Source organism: Mastigoproctus giganteus, chromosome 5 (genome assembly GCF_048544385.1).
Source record: "Mastigoproctus giganteus isolate SK-2022 chromosome 5, ASM4854438v1, whole genome shotgun sequence".
Classification (NCBI taxonomy): Eukaryota; Metazoa; Arthropoda; class Arachnida; order Uropygi; family Thelyphonidae; genus Mastigoproctus; species Mastigoproctus giganteus.
In genome coordinates, this window is record NC_143579.1 from 241,072,615 (window position 1) to 241,093,263 (window position 20,649).

General features: G+C 44.1%; 1 protein-coding gene across 4 annotated transcripts in view; it reads right to left on the minus strand.

Annotated features, from left to right (window-relative positions):
* dnc (phosphodiesterase dunce) overlaps positions 1-20,649 on the minus strand; it is a 546,492-nt gene that overhangs the window by 233,039 nt on the left and 292,804 nt on the right. Inside the window, exon 1 of one of the 4 annotated variants that reach the window (XM_090374495.1) lies at positions 18,562-19,058. The exons of the other annotated variants lie outside the window; for them this stretch is intronic. Within the exon in view, the coding sequence (XP_090230621.1) occupies positions 18,562-18,692 (131 nt within the window). The 5' untranslated portion in view covers positions 18,693-19,058. Of the gene's footprint in view, positions 1-18,561; positions 19,059-20,649 lie in introns of those variants that run through there. 4 annotated transcript variants of the gene reach the window in all.

Sequence of the window (20,649 nt, forward strand, 5' to 3'; positions counted from 1 at the left end):
CAGATTGCGTTAAACTTCTGTGCCGTAAGCGATGCGCGTCTGCAGACACGAGCGAAAACAGTTTCAAAGTACATTTAAACTTTTTTAAAGGGTTGTTTAAGTAACACGAGATCACAGATGAGCAAACACATCTCGTCCTCCGAGCGTTGGCGGGGAGGGCGGGTGACGGAAACGTGGGGGTTTTTGACGGCCGGCAATCGACCGATTTAGAGCCGAACACAACCGCGCAAAAGAGCCACGTGATCGAACTGCAGTGACCGCCGTGAACTGGAGGAACACTAAAGAGGATTGTAATCTTAAAGAGGAAGCGCCGTGGGAAATTCACTGCATTAATTGCGCGGAGCACACGAAGTCCGCTTCTACGAACGCAAGGGTGCAGTTGGCCAGAAACGGGCGTAGCTCGGACTGGACATTCGGTGCCAGAAAAGCCAATCTGAAAACGCGGTGTCTCAAGAAAAATGACGGACATCCTCCTCAGGGACCTTCGGACCCATTGGGTAATTTTTGAGAGGATCGTCTTCCCGAAGTGAGGTCAACCGTCACGGACATCGTGAAGTGGCTGCGAAGTTATTTATGCAATCTACAGCGCCACGTCCTGTTTCGAGGCGAAAGGTCATCTCCCCCCCCCCCCCCAGAGCTTTTGATGCGAGTATCGTCCTTGGGCCGCTTTCCTTTCGCAACTACTTTCTTGCCGAACCGTGTCCAAGACAAAGTTCGTTAAGGTGCGCCGTAAAACGTTTCGAGTTTGCAACCAATTCTTCAGTCGAATCGCAGGTGAATCGAAGACAACGCCCCACAAATTTATTCGATCCGAATCAGAAGAATTCAAAGTTCAGATAACGGCGCTCACTTTTCGGACTGAGGTAGAAACTACCCGAGGAACTTGTTTTATTTCAGGGAGCGTCTGTAAACCTAAATCGGCTAATTAAAGCCCCGATTGAACAGGCCTTTAAGGTTCTCAGCTCCAGATTCACATTATAAGTCCATCCTTGGGATCGAGTACTGGTTCTTGCGATGGCTTAACAGAGTTGCTGGCCACCCTTTTACTATGTCAAGGGCCATTCTCTACTGAAACCTTAATATCACACCCTCGATGCAGTGTACAATTAACAGGAACATACACACTCTCGCACAAATGCTTGCAGGTAGAGTGGATGCTCCAGTCCTGGATAATATTCTAGTCAAACCGCGTGCCACTGCTAGACGTTGCGGAGAAGTGAATAATCCACTACGTCCAGTCCTGAACAATCTCAGTAGCCTGCAAAGATTGTTCCCATCAAATGCAACAAAAATATTTAACTCCAAAGATGCGCAAAGATGCCGAAAAACTGTGTGAGGATGCAAAATACTGGAAAGAGACCTTCCAGGATTCTTAACGAAATAAGAATGGACTGCAGAGTAGAATTCGCGAGTAAAAGTGAAACTTTCTGCTTTGAGAACAATAATAATTTGGTAAGCTTGGCTGGAAAAATACACGTTCCCTAACAGTTGTGTAAATATATAAATTGTATATGGAATTACTGAATTGTAAATGTATAATTTGTATAATGTATGCACAGAATCATTAAAGTATTAAAACTGTATTAAATATAAAATGCGTAGATAATATTTGGGGACGAGACTACGTGTTCCACTGCACGTAGTATCTCGTACCCTGATATGTAATTCGTATGCTCCTGGCACTTTGCCGTCCAGGGGGTGGTTTTCTTATATGAAATGTTGTTGTTATTTGGTTCTTAGAAGCAATTAAGGCCATATGGCTCCGGGTGGTAATTCCCTGACCTTTCCGCATCCTCCGTATTTGGTGGCTCACGGGCTCCAATCCCGGTCTAATGAAGAAGCGTGTGCTATTCGTGTCCACCTGGCTACGGAGGCGCCTTATATGAAATAAACAGACAATAATAATAATTCCAGAGACTGAAGGATTCGTGCTGGCCATCCAAGACCAGGTAATGAACACCAGAAACTATAGAAAATTCATCGCAAAGGAGCCCGGAGTGTTAGATAACACATGTCCACAGTGCCACCTGGCCTCAGAAACGATCCAACACACATCACCGCGGGGTGCAAGGTGATCACCCAGACTGAGTACACTCATAGACACGATCAGGTAGCCAGGATAATACATCAGAAACCAAAGAAAATGTACCATACTACAAGTACGAATCCCAGGCAGTACTAGAGACCCCAACCTACAAGCTGTACTGGGACTGCGCCATAATAACGGATAGGACAATCCCGCACAACAGACCGGACAAGAAGGAAAAGGCTACCTATTTGATTAACATAGCGGTGCCGAACACTACAATGTCCAGAAAACCCATGAAGAAAAAATTAGGAAGTACACGAACCTGAGACATGAAGTCAAGGAGATGTGGCATATGCATGAAGTATCGACCATCCCGATCATCGTGTCAACCACCGGTATGGTACCAAAGACTCTACATAGCAGCCTAGCAGCAATAGGTCTCCCAGAGAACACCTACAAGGAACTCCAGAAAGTCCCAATCCTGAACACCTCTAGGATAGTCAGAGATTTCCTGGACAGACAGTAACAGCAGACATTACAACCACCCTGTGTACTTGGTAGCAATAGCCGTCACAGAGTGGAATCCCCCAATCGGGGAGAAATAATATAAAAGCAATAATAATTCGTCCGATGTAATAGTAGTAGTAGTAGTGGCATGTGATGCAAGAAAGCAAATGTATGAGCTTATGCAGCATCAGCCAAAAAAAAAAAAAAAAAAACACACCATTCCCTCCAAATGCCTGTCCAGTTCCTCCTTAAATTTATTCAAGCTATCAACTTCCACAACGACAGATGGAACTTTGTTCCAGCAATTAACCACCCGCTGCTCAAAGGCAAATTTCCGCCCATCTTTTCTACATCTGTCTTTTCTTAATTTGAATTTATGCCCCCTTAGGTTCGTAATCTGAACAAGTGGAAGGATCCCATCAGAATTCAGCGTGCTCAACCCATCCAAGGCCTCAATCAGATCACCGAGCAGGTGCCTAGTCTCCAGCCACTGCAATTTGCAGAACTTAAGCCTCTCTTCGTAAGAGGATCCGTTCATTCCCCTCACCAATCCCGCAACATCGAATGGGGGGGGGGGGGTCGCTCCTAGGTTACGGACGAAAGGTAAAGCGAAATGAAGGACACGAGGTTCAAGGTTCAAGAACACGAGGAAAAAGAACATTTTTAATTTTGTTTTGAGAGCTCCCTCCCGAACTATGCAATAGTTCTGATCGTTGCGCTCCCGTACCGTATCACGGGGTCGGGGGAGGGGATATGAATGTGGTAATATTAGTCCAGTAAATAAAAAAAAAAAAAAAAAAAATGAAAAAGAAAAACCGGCTGAAGAATCCTTCGCCCTTTTTCGGCATCCACCACCAACTACAAACCACGACCCCCTAATTATCTGAGATAGAGGTTCCCAAACTTTCTTGGTTCACGGCGCCCTTAGGGCCCCAGTAATTTTTTCACGGTACCCCTAAGCCAAAAGAAACACCTAACACGGTGGTTTTCGACCTTTTAATATAAATAATTTTATGCTTTATATTTTTAGAGGTAGTACAAATAAAGATCAATTATAGATTCCCACAAAATGAAAAGGATATTGCACCGTACCCTTATTATAATGAAATAAATTTAAAAAAATAATAACTTTAAGTAACTGAAACCGAAATTACACGACGGCACCCGAAGAATGTTGTTGCGGCACCCCCCGGTTGAAAACCGCTCATCTGGGACACGATGTTAAAGAAAGAAAAGAAGAAACTTCGCTTAAATCTCTCGCAGAACATTCCCACACTTTAACGACGCCCCTCGCGCCACGAGGAAAAACAATCCGAAAATTGCCTTCGCCGACAATTTCTCGGTACGAGAAGGCGTGAAAATCACAGTTTCAGTTGAAATGCGCAGTTATCTCTTCTGGGGGAATGCGCAGTTCGCACTTTCATCGTGGAGTGTACAAAGAAAAGGGAGGCGATTCTGAATTTTATTCGGTGCTACAGCTGAGTGCTTGGGGTGTGTTTTGCAGTGACAGAGTGAAAAAAGCAATGGTGTAGGATACGCTCAGACGAATCAAGAGAGAGAGAGAGAGAGAGACTTTTAATCCCTTCGGCCTCGCATTCCGTAACTTACTCGTATCCACGACTGCTGGCTCAAGTTCTCCTCTCTCAATGATTACGCGAGTGCAAATTCAGGTTCCCCCTTTCAGCTTTTGCTCCTGTTCTAACATTTGTGGCTCAACAGCCACAAATCCAATTCGGCGACGTCTTGTTTCGTTGAAGAGGACTTCGTTGCGTTACCGGAGGATCGCGAGAGTAGTAGTATGAAGTCCACCCATCGCAGCCCCAATCCAACACGAATGAGGTAGAGAGATTTTAAGCCAGAGAAGACCAAAGAGAGGAGATTCCAAATTGCCAAGTCTCTGACTGGGAATATGCACAAGTACCACCGTTGAGTCGAAAGGAATCATACAGCGAATAATTTGGGCATCTGAGATGAGCAGTAGTTGAATCAACCGATAACTGAGATTCTGTCAGAAAAAGTACATGGGGTTTGGAAGACTGCAAGTGGAAATGGACATCGCTGAGATTAGAATTGAGACCATGTATATTTGTGAAATGAATTAGGAAGTGCTTGGGAGGTTTAGATCTTTTCGTAGATAAGTTTGCTCTGCGATGAGTTTGGCAATTCATGGTGTATTCAATAGTAAGAAAAAGTGAATGGGACATGCTGTATGAAGTAATGAAATTTTTGGATATGGCGAACACGTGGTAAGAATCTGGGTAAGGATTCGTGTCAAGGATCTGGATAAGAATATACCCAGATCCTTGACATAACGTGCCCTCGACAATGTTCCCCGCATACACACTACTCGGACTCCCTCCAGTCACTATCTGGCAGAGTAGAGGTAGCAAGATTATACACTAGCTGATCCGGAAGCCTCCTAGAGAGTTACCAATAGGTTCGATCCGGTGTACCGACTAGCGGCTGGCCTGCGAACACCGTTTTAGAGCTGTACCCTCGAAATGTAAGGAATATTGGATCTCGCCACGATGTTCATCATAACCTCAACAGTAATCAGTCATACTGCATGATGGAAGAGATAGGGAAGGGTTGACCGGAACTTAGCTCTAGGGACTAAACATGGGTTCAACCACTTCAAGCCTTCAATAAGCAAAGTGGTGGTTTTGCACCGGTTGAAACTGAACAGCATTGAAGTACGGATAAATCGTTAAGGTAAATAACAGTGGTACTGAGGGGCTTCGCTCGAAGACGTAAGTTTTCATTCAGTAGATGTCATTGAACATCCCTCTGAGAGAGATAAATCATATTTAAACGTGCTCAAGCTAAACCTGTCCAACGGTGCCACTCGACGAAGTTAGCCCTGATGTGTACATAAAAAAACCCGCTACATTAAACGCTCTTGAACTGCTCCCAGGAAGTTATTCGTCAGTTAGCCCTAAACAAGACTGAACCACTGCCAGGCCCGCGCCCAACTTAATGTTAGGTGCCGAACCGGGAAATAACCAGACTACCAAGTGCAAGACGGCCAGTCGAAACAGTTTGAGGAGGAAGAAACCACATGGACGGGCACCACACTAGTATCGAAACTTCTACCTTTCCAACGGGTTGGTTCATCATCCAGACCCCTCCCAGAAGGTTGTTTGTCACGCGTTTGGCCCCAGACACATCGGCACAACTCGTCACATATGTACTGATTGAGGAACTTCAGTTAGCCTTAAAGATTCAGAGATTAAACACTCGCAGCACACCATATGCTTCTTTTCGCATCTATTCTGATAGAAGTAAGTTTGAAATGATTGGAACCGGACCAATTGGCTCCTCGGCACCATCATCAGGCCATTTTATGAAGCACGAAGCAGAAAAGAAGTGATATCCATAAATGCCCCTGAGATTTACATTATAAGCCATAGCAGCTTATGCGCCAGTAAACCCCATTAGAACAGCCTCTGAGATGTGTCCAGACTCTGACTACACGACAGAGAGAGAGAGAGAGAGAGAGAGAGATAATCTTTTATTACCCTTCACGGCCATAAAGCCAGGGGCTTACAGTTTCCCAAACTTGGGAAAATTGAACAATTATTTACAAAAAGGTAATTTTACAAAGAAAACATATTATAATACAAAGGAGAGAACTCCTTACGAGAGTTAAGTTTGATTGAGCTGGCTTAACATCGAGATAAGAGCACCAGCTCAATCAGACAGGAACAGATGCAAGGTACACATGTCAATGCAGATTAGTCCTACTAGACATAATTTTTTTCTTGTAAGTCCGGTCAGCAGCGAATTTGTTCAGGTCGGCGTCCAGTGCCTGGGTTTGCTTGAGCATCTGCTGAGGAAGGAACCTGTCCGAGAGATGGAGTCGTGCTGAATGCGAGTAGAGCTCGGGATTGGCCCTAAGGGCAGCAGGGGGGATCCTCCAGCCACAGGTATCCCAGAATGAAGGTGTTGCGATTATGCCTGTTATCATCTTGACTGTTGCTAGGAGGCGTTGGTCCTCGACTAAGGTGGGAAGCCGTGGGAATCCCGAGAGAGTTGGCAAGCTGCGTGGTGCGAATCAGAGCTGGAAGGTTGTGCTTCCTGTTGGCCCACTTTAGGAGCCAGAATTCTGTGGCAAAGAGTGGTTTCTTTATTGACGGTGCCGCTGACGCCCAAATTTCAGCAGCATAGAGTAAAGGTGGAAAGATAACTGTTCTTATGTACCTCACGGTTATCTTTTTGTCTGTGATATGAAGGAGATGCTGTTTTGCTATCCACCGGAGTCTTGAAGCACGTGTGAGGAGCATATCCATGTGGGCGTTGAATCGAAGTTTTGGGTCGAATACAACGCCCAGATCACGATGGCTGGACACAATTGGGATGAGGGTGTTGCCGACCGAAGGCTGGAGAGAAGAAGGAGTTTGCTTCAATGAATACACCATGAATTCGGACTTAGCAGGATTGATCTTGAGCCCAAACTGGCAGAGGTAAGATGTGACTGTGGTGAGAGTGTTGTTAATTTCCACTTTTACCAGATCTAGGCCTTGACCGGGAATGATGGGAGTGAGTATCTTGATATCGTCCGCATAGCTCAGTAGACATCGAGAATGTGCAACCAGTGGGAAGATAATGGATGAAAACAGAAGGCCCGAAAGGACCCCTCCTTGTGGGACTCCTGCGGTGACGGATCTAGTAAGGGTGCGATCTCCTGTATGAAGCTTTATAACTCTGTTATTCAGAAGAGAGGAGAGAAAGCATAATATGTTCCCTGTGATCTGGAAGTGGCATTCCAGGAGAGTGAGAAGTTGGTTTACTTGGACGGCATCAAATGCAGCCTCAATGTCTAAGTAAGTCACAGCTAGTTCCTGCCTATTCTCCAATGCTGACAAGATAGTATTCGTGGTGGCTAGCAGATTGGTGATCGTTGATCTGTTTGGAAGGGAGTAGTGAATTTGGACTGGATTACTGGGCAAGATCTGCTTAGTGAGGATGGGGAGTAAGGCCTTCTCCAGGAGCTTCAGCAGGCTGGAGGAGTTAGAGATGGGTCGGAAGTGTTTAGGTTTCGATGGCGACTGAACTTTGGCTAAAGGTTTGATGAGATAGTTTTTCCACTGCTGTGGGAAAATTTTGTTCGAGAGTAACTGGTTGAAGATAATTAAAAGTGGCTGAATAATGTACGGACTTAGGCATTTGAGCATGAATTGGGGAACTCCATCATCACCGGTGGTAGACGAGGCAGGTAGAGAATTGATGGCTACGATCAGCTGTTGTTTTGTAATCTGAATGTTGTTCAACACTTCTTGCTGGATGGGCTCTGTTAGTAGAGCTAGATCTGAGTTTGGCATAGGAATACGTTTAAATCTTGTCACGAAATCGAGCCACAATTCAGGATCAAGTTGTAAAGGAAAATGAGGGTTCACTTTCTTGTATGGAATTTTTCCTTTAGCCAGCTCACGGTTAACATATAATTTGATTGCCTCAGATTTCAGGCGATTAAAATGAGCCCGTGCCCTTGAATAAACGATACGATCATTGACATTTTGAGATTGTTTCCATGTGCGATGGAGCTGTTGCTTCAGCTGGAAACTCATTTTGAGTTCTGAATTCCACCAAAGTCTTGTATAGGGACTGATTGTGATTTTTTTTAGAAGCAGCATATTTGGCAACCGTGTTGATCCAGTTTGTGAGAATGTTCACAGCTAGTTCTGGGTCACAAGTCTCTAAGGCCACCCAGGGAATGAGAGAGGCGGCTCTGATGCACTTATCTACGTCAAGTAAGTTGGGGCTAGTAATGTCAACCTTTGTTGTTGTCCTTCTGGCTTCTAATTTGGGGGCTGGCAGATATGCGGTTACATGCATCGGGACATGATCAGAGTCAAATGACGTTTCTGCAATGTAATCAAGGGTGCAAGGGAAAGAGGCTAGAACTAGATCTAAGAGGTTATTCCTCCTGGTTGGAGCTTCATTAATAAGTTGTAGGTCAGCACATCTCAAGTGTGTAAAAAATAGAAGATCCTTTTTCAGATTAGATAGCTGAGGAGGTAAATTGAAATCACCACAAACTAAGTGAGAAGCTGTGGGATGCAGCTGATTGATTAACCAGTTGGAAACTTCAAGGATGATTTGCTGGGACGGCTTTGGGGGTATATACAGCACACAGACGTCAAACGTCACGAAGTTGTATCCTAACGTAACGAAGATTGCTTCATAGTTAGGAGAGTTACTGGATTTATTATCCAATAGCTTGAAAGCAGATTTCTTGTAGAATAATGCGACGCCTCCACCCTTGCGTGCAATCCGAGATGTGAATACGACCCCATAATCAGCTGGGGCAGCTGCTGCAAGGAATTCTTCATCATCATTCAGCCAGGTTTCGGTGATGGCGAGCAGGTCAAAATGTTCGGAGAGCAGAATTTGCTCCATAGTGTCAAGCTTGTTCCTAAGACTACGCACATTCTGATAAAATATGGTGCAGGCAGGTACTCTGGGTACTTTGATACGGACAGGTGGTCTCTGACATGGCACTACTCGATTCAGCGGGGTGTCTCTAGGACTGATGAGCACAGGGATCGGCATATTGGTGTTCTCTGTCTGTGATTCTGGTTGCGGTAACAAGATCTGTGATTGCTATGAATCAGGGTACCATTGGTGGGAGTCTTTCCCATTACTTCTATATCGCTGCCCGAGATATGGCATAACAAGAGCTCCAGCAGGCCAGATTTCAGGATTGAAGAGTGCTTCAAAATCTGCATCAGCTACATCGATCTTAAAGGAGGCGTAGGTGGGATATTTCGTGGACAGCTTAGTGACTCTACCATTCATTTTGAATGCAGCAAGAAGGTTTTCCACATCATCGGCTGAGGTAGCAGGGGAGAGCCTACTAATGAAGACATTACGCATCCGCTTGTCCCTCATTCTAGTGTTCGCAATTTGCATCTTGCTGAAGTGCAAATTGGTTCCAATAACTTTAAGATTGGGGCTCAGTTCTTTAAGAGTTGGATTACTGGTCAGTGTTTGTTCTTTTGTTCGTTGGCTTGCAATCATTGCATACGTTGTAGTGTCTCTATGGGTCTGTACATTAGATACAATCGTAGTCCCTGTATAATGGTTACCCCTCACGTTGTTTGAGGTGGAGCCACAATTGCTATGTACTTCCGCAGCCAGAGCATTATCCAGTCTCGAGCGCGAGGACCCCATATGTGAGCTTTGTGATCGCGAAAAGGGGCAATTTGGCAGGTTTTGCTCCTGATGACTTCTTTGGATCTTCTGGGAGGCAGTATTTCCAGAGTATTCGCTGGCATCTGCTGTGATTTCAGGGCACACAACTTCAGACTCACAATTTGTAAGAATGGGGGATGGAGAGGAATCATGTGATAATAAAGATGGGATGGTTTGGGTAGGAGCTCTCGGTTTCGCATGAACGTGTCCGTCCGGCGGATGCTGCTCATGATGGTTAGTTTGAACAGCAAGATCACAAACAGAGTGCTTCAGGTCATCAAAGTTTTTTCCCAACACCTCCAATGTTTTATGCATGCATTCATTTTGTTCTCGTAGTCGCTTGTTTTCAAGCAGTAGGTCTGCGAGGATATTATGAATTGGGGATAGCTTCATGCATAAAGTTGTCTCGATATTTGTGAGGAGCGAGACAAAGAGTGGACTGTGTTCGAGTGATGCATGATTAACTATTGCTGAGATCTCTGTTGATAGGATGTTATCCTGTTGGGAACTACTTGATTTTTGCATGATGAGATTTTGTTCTGCCAGTAATGAGTCAGGGGTCAATTCCACATGTGAATCTGACGATCTCAGTTTTTCCGTGTGTACTTTAGGTGCGGGTTGGGTCCTGTGCTCAAGTGAATCCGAAATTTGGTTAACGTCGTTGTTAGAAGTTTCACCAGTTGTTCCTAGTGACTGCATATAATTTTCTCCCTTACAGGGGGGACACTGCCATACTTTCCGTCGCTGCTTCCCGAGCCTCTTTAGGTCCAACGCGAGACATTCGCTTCCGTATGTCTTGAGACAGGAAGTACATTCTATAGCTACGTCCGGAACAATGCCACAAATTACGCAGCTTTCATTATTTGGGTGATCTTGCTTTAAAGGCATTTCAGATTTTAGGCGCAGATAAAAGGATTACGAGTGGGTTGAAAAAGAGATTACAATTGTGTTTAGTAGTCAAAGTAAAAGTGGTCTGTTGAGAGCGTTGTCCAGGCAAAAGCTGACAATTTCCAAAACTTCGTTGCCAGGCAAATAGCAAATCAAAACAGCACAAATTATTAACTTTAATCGGAGCTCATTCGCAGGCTGCCACACACTATACGCGCACGAACCTTCTCCAATTCAAAACTTTATGTATCGTATTCCCAGGATTATCCACTAGGCCTAACTGTCAACAATACGTGTTTGACTACAGCAAAGCGTTAGCAGAATACTAAGCCTAAAGGGATTTGGTGGATGACGAGAGAGTACAGACCAGATAACCCTCGTAATAACAAAATTTTTTCACTCACTTAATCCACTTGCGAAGTTCTTTTAGCTGGTACACTTTTCCAGTGGAAGAAAACACTTGAAACACATTAAAATAACTGAAACATTCAGGAGCTCCAGAACACGTGGCTACACTGAATGACGGCCATAGAGCTTCCTCTGTTACGACGAAAAGAAGAGATACGACGTATCTCTTCTTTTCCCCACTAACAACCCAACTGTTCTTCATGGGAATGGCCGTAGAAAAAAAAACAAGATAATTCCATGCTTTGCGCTTAACATACCCACAGAAAGGTGGCTCCCAACGGTGATTGAATATGGTGAGATTGAAAATTACTTAAAACCTCCGTCATCTCTTTCTCTCTGAATTTTACGATCCCTCTCATGGTTTCAACATTTCGAAGACCAGCGACGCATCGCAGACGGATCAGACAGCGCACGTCCCTCGTTAAGGTCAAGAGAACAGCTTCATTCCAACTCCTATTTCAAAATGTGCGATCCATGAGGAACAAATTGAATGAAGTTGAGGAGCTCTTGCTGTCCAGTTCAGTGACGTGGTTTGCTTCGCAGAAACCTGGCTTGATTCCAATGAAGAAACACTTTCCTCTACTTGGCCTGCAAGATATCAGATGGTGTGCACGCCTAGAGAAAACCGCAGGGGAGAAGGAGTTGAAAATTTTGTTCAATGAGCAGTTATTTTCTATCCTCCACTCAGTATCGAGCCAGTCTGATTCTTTCCAGGCAGTTCTAGTCACATTAAAACCTAAAAACAATGACAGCCAGAACGTTTCTCTCGAGATTGTCGCAGTGTATATATCCCAATAGTTCCAGAAGCACAAGTAATTGATAAACTCCTCAACTGGCTTCTCAACCATTTCCATTTATCGCTGAAACACGTCGTGTGTGGGGATTTCAATCTCCCAAATACCCTGGAGAGCCTCAAGAGAAGACTGAGTCAGCGTCTAGACATATAAAAAAAAAAAAAAAAAAAAAACGTCTTCAACTGGTGAAAACAGCACCCACGAGTGATGAAAGCTCATTGGACCTCGGGTTCGCGTCAGCAAATTGTGTAACTAACCGAAATCCGAAAAGAAACATATTCTGATCATAACCCCATAATTCTCTTTGTGCAAAGAGAAATGCCCATCACTTCTGGCAGGAGGAAAGTCACAGCCAAAACAATTACAGCGCCCAAATACTTTAATCCTGAAAGGTGTGTTTATGTGGCTCAGGCAATCCCATGGGATGTCCTTGAGGAATGCACCCCAAACTCGGGATTGACATGATGACAAGATGGATAGCCACTGTTTCTCTTAATGCTGCAAAGAAGAAACTAACCATCAGAGAACATTGAAAGGCCTGGTGGAATCCAAAAGTCTCTGAATGTTTCCACGGTAAACAGAATTTGCACAAAAAGTGGAAAAACTTCTGCTCATCCTCGGACAGAACTGCTTATTCCCGAGCTAGGGCACTTTTTATTCGGAACAAGAGGGAGGCGATAAAACTTCGCGTAGAGGATACCATGAATAAGGGGAAGCCCTTCCATAGAATCCAATCAGAGGACGCCATTGACTCACTCAATATGAGCAGCTGGCTTGACCATAACTAGGTTCGCTGCTCAGCCAGAATCCACTACGCCATTGGAATTCCCAATCAATCAGATTTCGACAGACCCCTTAAATTCAGTTCACCTCACCAAATATCTACGCAATAAATAAATAGCACCTACGGCTGCATCAGGTGCCGACGGAATTCCTCAATTTATGCTGAAATGCGCGAGTACATTTAGTGTTGATCCTATCCTGTCGTTAATCAAAATCCTTAATCAAATTTTTTTTCCTCCTATGTGGCCTGTCTATTTAGTAAGATCGCAGCCGAAAACACTCTGCTTCTCAGCCCAGTCACTTCCGTCCTATTTCTTGTGCATCAAGCCTATTAAAGCTCTTTGAGAAATCTTTTCTAAGAACATTAACCATTCAAATTATGCCACAACAGCTACCGCAAATCCACTATGATACCCGGTCAAGATTCACTACCAAGATCCTCGATGTATTTGAGCACCGTTCTGAAATCACCGTTACTTATATCGACGTCCAGTTAGCATTTGATTCCATATCCGTTCACGCGTTGGCAAGGCTACCACGTGAGTATTACCTGATTGGTGGAGACGTGCTCTGGTTCATTCAGACAATGCTTGAGAACAGGACTATCATTGTGCGCGATGCCAATCGGCGCTACACCAGAACTATTACAGCTGGAGTCCCACCAGGTGGGGTCCTCCTCTCTGGTATTTAATTCTCAGCTGTTCTTCTGCCTTTCGTGACGGGCCGAACTGATATTATCATCTTCGCTGATGATATAAAGCTGTTCACTGCATCTGAACCCTGGAGACAGTGCTGACTACACAAGTGACTTAATCCTTCAGTTTTGCTCTTTACATCAATCCTGATGAGTCGAAACAGTTGACTTTCTCGCTCGACCTCCGTCAGAGCCAAATTACATTAACACCCAACAATGGTGCAACCCAATATATAGCATTTAAGAACAATTCGCAATTAATTAAACCAACTACAATTAATTCATTAACCGCATTCTGTGTTTTTTTCATCTCCAAACATTGTAAATAATGTTCTTGTAAATATGCTCGTAAATACTGATATAATGTAACCACACCCTCTAGCCACGTGCTGTTTATGGGTGTCTCGAAAGAGAAATAAACAGATAATAATAATAACAACAACAATGTAAGAGGAACTGCGATTTCTGGTGGTCAGCAACACAACGATCTCGGCGTTATCTTTGACCAGAAGCGCTTCTTTGGACCACACGTAGACCACCTGTAAATAAAGTTCTGTCGACTCCAGTGGATGCTTAAGCAACAACTTATGGTTGTCCATGACCAGGCTGGGTGCTGGTATTCAAGTATTGTTGTAGGTATTGCGGTATCCAGGGTCGCCCCTATGTCCCGCAGTGTCATCTAAAAGCATAAGCTGAGCCAGCAAGAAATTAAAAAAAAAAAAAAAAAAAAAAAAAAGTAGAGAAAAGAAAAGAATTTCATCTTTTTAAATGTTTGTCAATTAATGTGAATTAGTGTTTGTTATGTTGTGTGTTGCATGCTGGCTCCTGGCATTTTGCAGTCCCGGGAAAGAGCAAAGACCGTCTTTCCCGGGACTCCCGTCCCTAGCCACGAGGAGGCAGCCAGGGACTACTATTTGACTCTTATTGGTGCAGCGCACCGTCAGTAAATGAATAGGAAATAGAAGGAGTAGAAGGGGGAATTGGGGGAGGGAAAGGAAAGTTGTGAAAGAGGATTAAGAAGAGACATCCTCTGAAAAGGAAGAGAAGAGAAAATAAAAGCGTGGATAGTAGATATATACAAGTAATTTAAACCGAAGTATGCAGGTATTTACCAAACCAAACTGAAAATATGTTACAATTTCATACGTAATAAACTAAACAGTATAACAACAAAAAACAACACAGTTCGTTGTTATAATACTTTTAGAAAACTCAAAGAAAACTAAAGATGAATAACCCTGAGAAACTATTAAAAAATTTTTTTTTTTTTTTTTTTTTTTTTTTTTTTATAGTAAATAGAGCATCTCACTTCGATGCAAACAGGGTTATAAGGCACTATGCATTATTGCTGAGTTAAGCAATAAAGAACAATACTTAGAAATAACTACAAGATTAATAACTAAGAACTGTATACAATAATATCAAGCAGTGACATCTGACAACCGAGAACTCTGAAAACGACAGAGGCTGCAATTGAGGATGATCATTGCCAGAAGATAAGAAAGAAAGTGCATAAGAAACTGCAACAACCACAGCAGTTAGTGTATTTTCAGTTAGAATTTAAATGTTTATTTTGAAAAGAATTAATTAGTCTAGTCAAATCGTCACCAGCAGGCCATAGTCTTATGGAATACACTTTCTTTCCAAATTATGAAGTATTTAGGAAACAGTTTTTTTAGAAGTCATGAAGAAACAGCAACCAAAAGTAAACAACCGAGATTAACCATCAAAATTAGGTGGGTAAAATTGATCATTATATACAATACTTACATTTATGTACAATTATCTATTGTAAGGAAGAAGTGCGTGTAGAATTACAATTATTGTGAGTGTTTTCACAATAGAATTTAAGCTGAATAATTTACAACAAAACAGAATTTTATATAGAGGAAGTTAAATTATATGATAATTTTCAATTTTGTACAGACTAGCACTGCATTAGGCAGGAATGCAATGCAATTGTTTAGGATTAATATTAATAGACATTTATATAATTTTAAAAGGGAACTGTGAAAATTTTAAACTAATGTCTAAAGTATGTAATGGCTATTGGCAGGTCTTGGAGAATTTATGGAGGATGAAAATTAGTAAGAACCATCAGTTTTCTCCTTGCAAAGAGCTGATTTGCAAAATGTGTGAATGTGTTGTAGTTTTCTTGAGATGAAAAGAAAACATGGAAATCAGAATCACTAAATACATTGGTGATAGTTTGTAGGGGTTGTCGTAGATCTGTGTAATAAACACAATCTAAAATCAGATGTTGGACCGTTTCAGTAGATCCACAAAAGCACAAGGGAGAATCCGCGAGATGGAACTGAAATAATTTACTGTTTATACTGCCATGTCCGGTACAAAGAAATGTTGGATTAAGTCCTGGGGAGAACCAGGGAAAATGAGTTCTACTAAAAATAGAGACTGTAGGTAAGAATAAATAGGTCATACGACCTTTCAAAGACAGATTCCAATCATTCTGCCAAGCCAGTACAAGTTGCGATTTTAGTCTCACTAGGTCAGCCTTGACAGGCTGGGAGGTATCATTAGAATAGTCACCAATTGTTGCTTGTATGCCTTTCTTGTTACAGTAAGTCAAGTACTGTAAAATTACTTCCAAGTCCATTGGAAGGTGCCCAGTTAAAACTTGCAGGGCAGCAGAGGAGACAGTCCTACATGCCCTAGAGGTAGTGAGAAGAAAAAATCTCTGAGCTGCTAAAAGATAATTCTTAAATAATACATTTAGTATTCTTGGGTGCTGGTATATTAAAACATGTGTCTATCCTGTCATACTTTATGGCGCAGTTGTTTGGACTCAACAGCCACAACGCATCTGAGACGGATTTTCGCGGGCGAATTTTGGATATTGAAGTGGGCCATATGGAAATTTCGGCTTCCCGCTACACCAAGGACCACATAGATGGCGGCAGCTCTAAATATCAGACGTCTTCTTGCCATTATCCATGACAGAAGACTCGTGTTTGCTGTAAAAATGATGGTTGGCATCATTTCGGAACCAGACTTCTGGGCTAACTGCGGATGGAGAATCCCGGTACCAAGCCTTAGGGCTAATCCAGTCCATCAAGCCACCCCAAACCGGTTAAAACTATATCCGATCTGTTGTTATCCTTGCAGATACAGTCCTTGGATGGAGACCTCTACAAGTTCGCAGTGGATACGAAATATAGGCAGAACGTACTCGATCGATTTCTGTAATCCTGTGATTACGTCACAGAATATTAGAACCTGCTCAAGACGATCTGTCCATTGCCATGGATCCATCATTCCAGTGTTCGAACATTTTTGGAGTCATAATGCTGTTTTTTTTCTTTTCTATCCTTGTCGTCTTTGTTTATTTATGTTGCGTTATTCCTTGTACAAAATCGTGATAGCCGTGAAGGCAGTTGTGAGTACAGCGAAATGTGCCTTCTTATTTATTTTTTTTTTTATGAGAACCCCAAACACGAGAGGTATTAGAACCTATAGTACTTAGTACCGTGCTTGGGTTGGAGGTTGAAAAGACGAAAGAAGATATTTGTTGACATTGGACTTGAACTTTTGTAATTTTCAGGAAATACGTATGAAGGAAGGTTGTTCCAGAAAACGGCAGTTGAATGAATAAATGAGGAAGATGAAAAGTTGGTTCTGTGGGTTTGAAGTTGGACAGTAAATGGATGTTGGCTGGTGGCGGCACGTGTTCGGACTGTTTTGAAAGAGAGAGCGGGAATTATAGAAGCTAATTCAGAAGAACATGGAAGTATCTGTAGAACAGGCATGCAGCAGAAACAGTGCCTTCTTATTTGTACAATAAAAAGAGAGTTCTTCTAAAAGAAGAAAGACTAGACTTCAGGCAATTCAATATTCGCACACTAGAGGTTGTCGTGGTTACAGCGGATGCACCAGAGGGACTGCAGCGTCATCTGCGGGGAAATCCTTCGAGAACTGGAGAGAGAGAGAGAGAGAGAGAGAGAGAGAGGGTACTAAAGGAGGCAAAGTTTCGCCAGTCGGGCTGGAAATGCACGGAATTTCAGTTGCTCGTAATAACGATTGTATCTCGCAATCGGGTATTACGAGCATCCTTTGTACGGGATGACGCGGTCTGATGAGGTGGTGTAGGAACAGCGTACAATTCCCCCCCCCCCGTAGCTTTACTGCTGTCCAGGGCCGGCTGTTGAGTGGAGAAATAAACGGCTCTAATAAATAAATAAATAAATAAAATTAGGCTGGTGAGGGGAAGGGAAGTGGCCCATATCCGGCCGAAAATGCTGTGTTTGGGTGACCTCTTTTAAAACGTGTCTACACGGGGAAATCTTAAAATTCTTCCACGAATTTCCTTTTTTTCCTTCCCACATTCTGACGAAGCAGTTGAAAGAGAGAAGAATTCACTGCGTGCTTTCGGCTCGTATTTGACCTCACCACTGAATAGCGGGAACCAAACTGAAAATCGTCCCCACGAATTCGATGAACAATTAATGCGCGCAGAATTTTTTTTTTTTATTAATGGCATTTGTGATTTTAAAAATACAAAAAAGTCCAACAAAAAAATTTTATTTACTTCGGATGCACACAAAAATGACCCTCTTCCTCCTTTCGTCCTCATTCTTTGTGGCCGTCGAAAGAAGATCCTCACGTGCAGGGATGGGCGAACTCCAGTACGGCCGGGGAGGGGGAAGAGAAAGGATAACAGGAAACGCGTTGTTGACAGAGCGCCGGAAACGAGAACAGGAAGCGGCAAAACTGAACGCTGTATATTTACGAGAGTGGGTGGGTGGGTTACCGTGGCAAACGGGGACACACAATCCTAAATAATAACAACAGAAGTGCGCTACGAAAGACGGGCAGGTTGAGAAAGCGTTCCGGTCTGTGATTCCACTTCTACTCCGGCTGGATGCCCTCCCCTGGACTATCGGATGAGCTGCCCTCGTGCGACAAGCTGAACACGCATCCCCCGAGTCCTGGATCCGGATCGAACATTCACAAACTCATTTTTATTTTATTTATTCACCGCAGCGCCACCCGCTTCAAAAGGCGCTGCTCAGATTTCCATTAAAAAAAAGAATTTTTATTTAAGGGGAGAACCCCCGATAAATTAAATTCTGCCAATAAATTAACGATGCGGAGCTCGTGGCGACTGCAGTGACACTACCGTGCACGCGACGTGGGATACTGAGAGTAGGAGCGGCTCATTCGCCGGTCCGTCTGCACTCGCCCGTTCGCCTGCGGTCGAGCGGCGCTGAAAGAAGCTAACACAGAGGGGGAGGGAAAGAACTCACCTGCAGATCCACGAATGCCTTCTGCGGGGCTCGTTCAGTGCGGCCACACTCAGGAGACGGACACCGAGAGACCCCGCTTCTCTTTCGCCCGGGAGAGGATGGGACAGTCGAATCGCCGGGACGCTGAACATTGTCGTCGTCTTCTCGATGAACTTCCAGTGCGCAAGCGCATCTGTGCGGGCTTCTGTCGCCTATCCGAGTCACGTCCTTCAGAGGTTACGATGCGGGAAAGGCGCTCTTCGTACCGACGAAAATTTCCACCCCGCTCAAAGTTAGCGGACGTACGTGCACTTCACAGGCACTCACAAGTGGGCACTTTTTCTCTGGTAGCGCGGCGATTCTTCACACGTGTGTTTCACGCACGTGGCGCCTTCGAAATTTGCACTGGACGTTTTAATGTGGGGACACTCAAAGTTCCTTTCCCCGCAATGCGCAAGACAAAACGCGCAAATTTCATTCGGCCATTGCTGGCGTTACTTAATCCGCTCGCGAGGTCACAGAGAGCCTTCGGACGCTTCACACTTGGCGAACTCCAGCTTTGCCGAACGGGAAGAAACCGAAGCCGCACACACGTGATTGACTGCGTTCAACTGCTGTCCGCTAATCGATTGTTTACGCTCTTAACGCGGACCGACGAGAGGGGGGTCGCCACTCAGCTCCCTTCCTCCCAGCCGACGTCACGGGGCAGCGTGTGAAGGTCGTCCTGTTCGGTGGCCGCACTTTATTTCGAATATTTCCGTAGCGGCGGCACGGCACCCTGCGAAGGCGTGGTTGCGAGACAAGATACCGATTCCTCCACTGGAGGGAGCCACATGCGAAAATGTGTGCACGTACCCGCTGACCATCCCTCGAAACGGCAATACAGTACTGTATTTTGTCCCGCAAACGCCGTGTTCACGCTCGACTCGGGACTGCGCATGTCCGTTGCGTTCTTCGCATTGGGTGCGTCACGTGTCAGCTGAACCGAGTGCTCTTCGTGTCCGTCTAATCCCCAAATAACTGCCGAGCAGCATCAAAGGCCGAATTCACGACGCTTCCTCCTCATCTGGTTGTGCGATGCACGCGATGAAAGAGGAGGAATGGAAAGCAGTGGAATTTGTTAGTTAGTTGGGGGAAACAGAAGGATTCAGCTTGAGACAGCTTTTACTTCTTATTCTGCTGTTGCAACGTGCGAGATGGGCAGTTCGAAGCCCCCCTGCCCCGAAGGCACGCGAGTAAAGAGCGCACATCCATCCCCTAGGACGACATCAATCAATGTGATTTGTCAATACATTGATGTATCCCCACTCCTATCGCTCTATTTATTGAATAAAATCTAATTTTGAGTGATGGACGTGCACGATGCACGCAAACCCACTAAACACTTTAGTTAGAAAAATACAAGGAAAACCTTATCTCAGAAGACTTATGGGAGGGAGAGAGCAGAATCAGAGTATGTCGAAGGCTGCCAACCTACGAACATCTTCAAAAACAAATGTACACAATACCCAGATGCGGAAATATAACTGATATCCCTCTACACAATCTCCGAACGACAATTTTAATGTAGATACAGCGCGTACCTCCCAACAGATGCCCAATTGGCAAGGAGGTTCAATACTACAGCTGTCAGAACCCGAGAGAAAGTCTTTGTTACTAGGCTTGCCCCGAACACGCAGGCGAATGACAAAGGCCATGTTTGCTCAAGGATTCGGAGTCCACACAGAAGTAAGACAGCTGAAAACAAGGCATCCTTCTTATGCGTCATTTTTGCTCACATGCTCCCCTGATGACCTAAATCTAATCCTTGAAGACAACAACTGGCCACTGGGTGCATTAGTTAAAAGATATCGAGAAAAGAACACCACATACGTGCAGAGAACCAGTAGTACGCATCAACCTATTCAGCCACTAAAGCAACGGAATGCCCCTTCTGGAGAAGGCCAGACCATTTGCTTTTTTATTCAGAACGTTAGAAGTGTTGTTAACAAACTGCACACATTGCAGACTTGCCTACTCCTTGAAGAATAGGACTGTGTATAGTGGAGACTTGGCTAAATTATAACAGGAAACTAGATCTAGTTACAGATTTATTGGGAACAGCAGAAT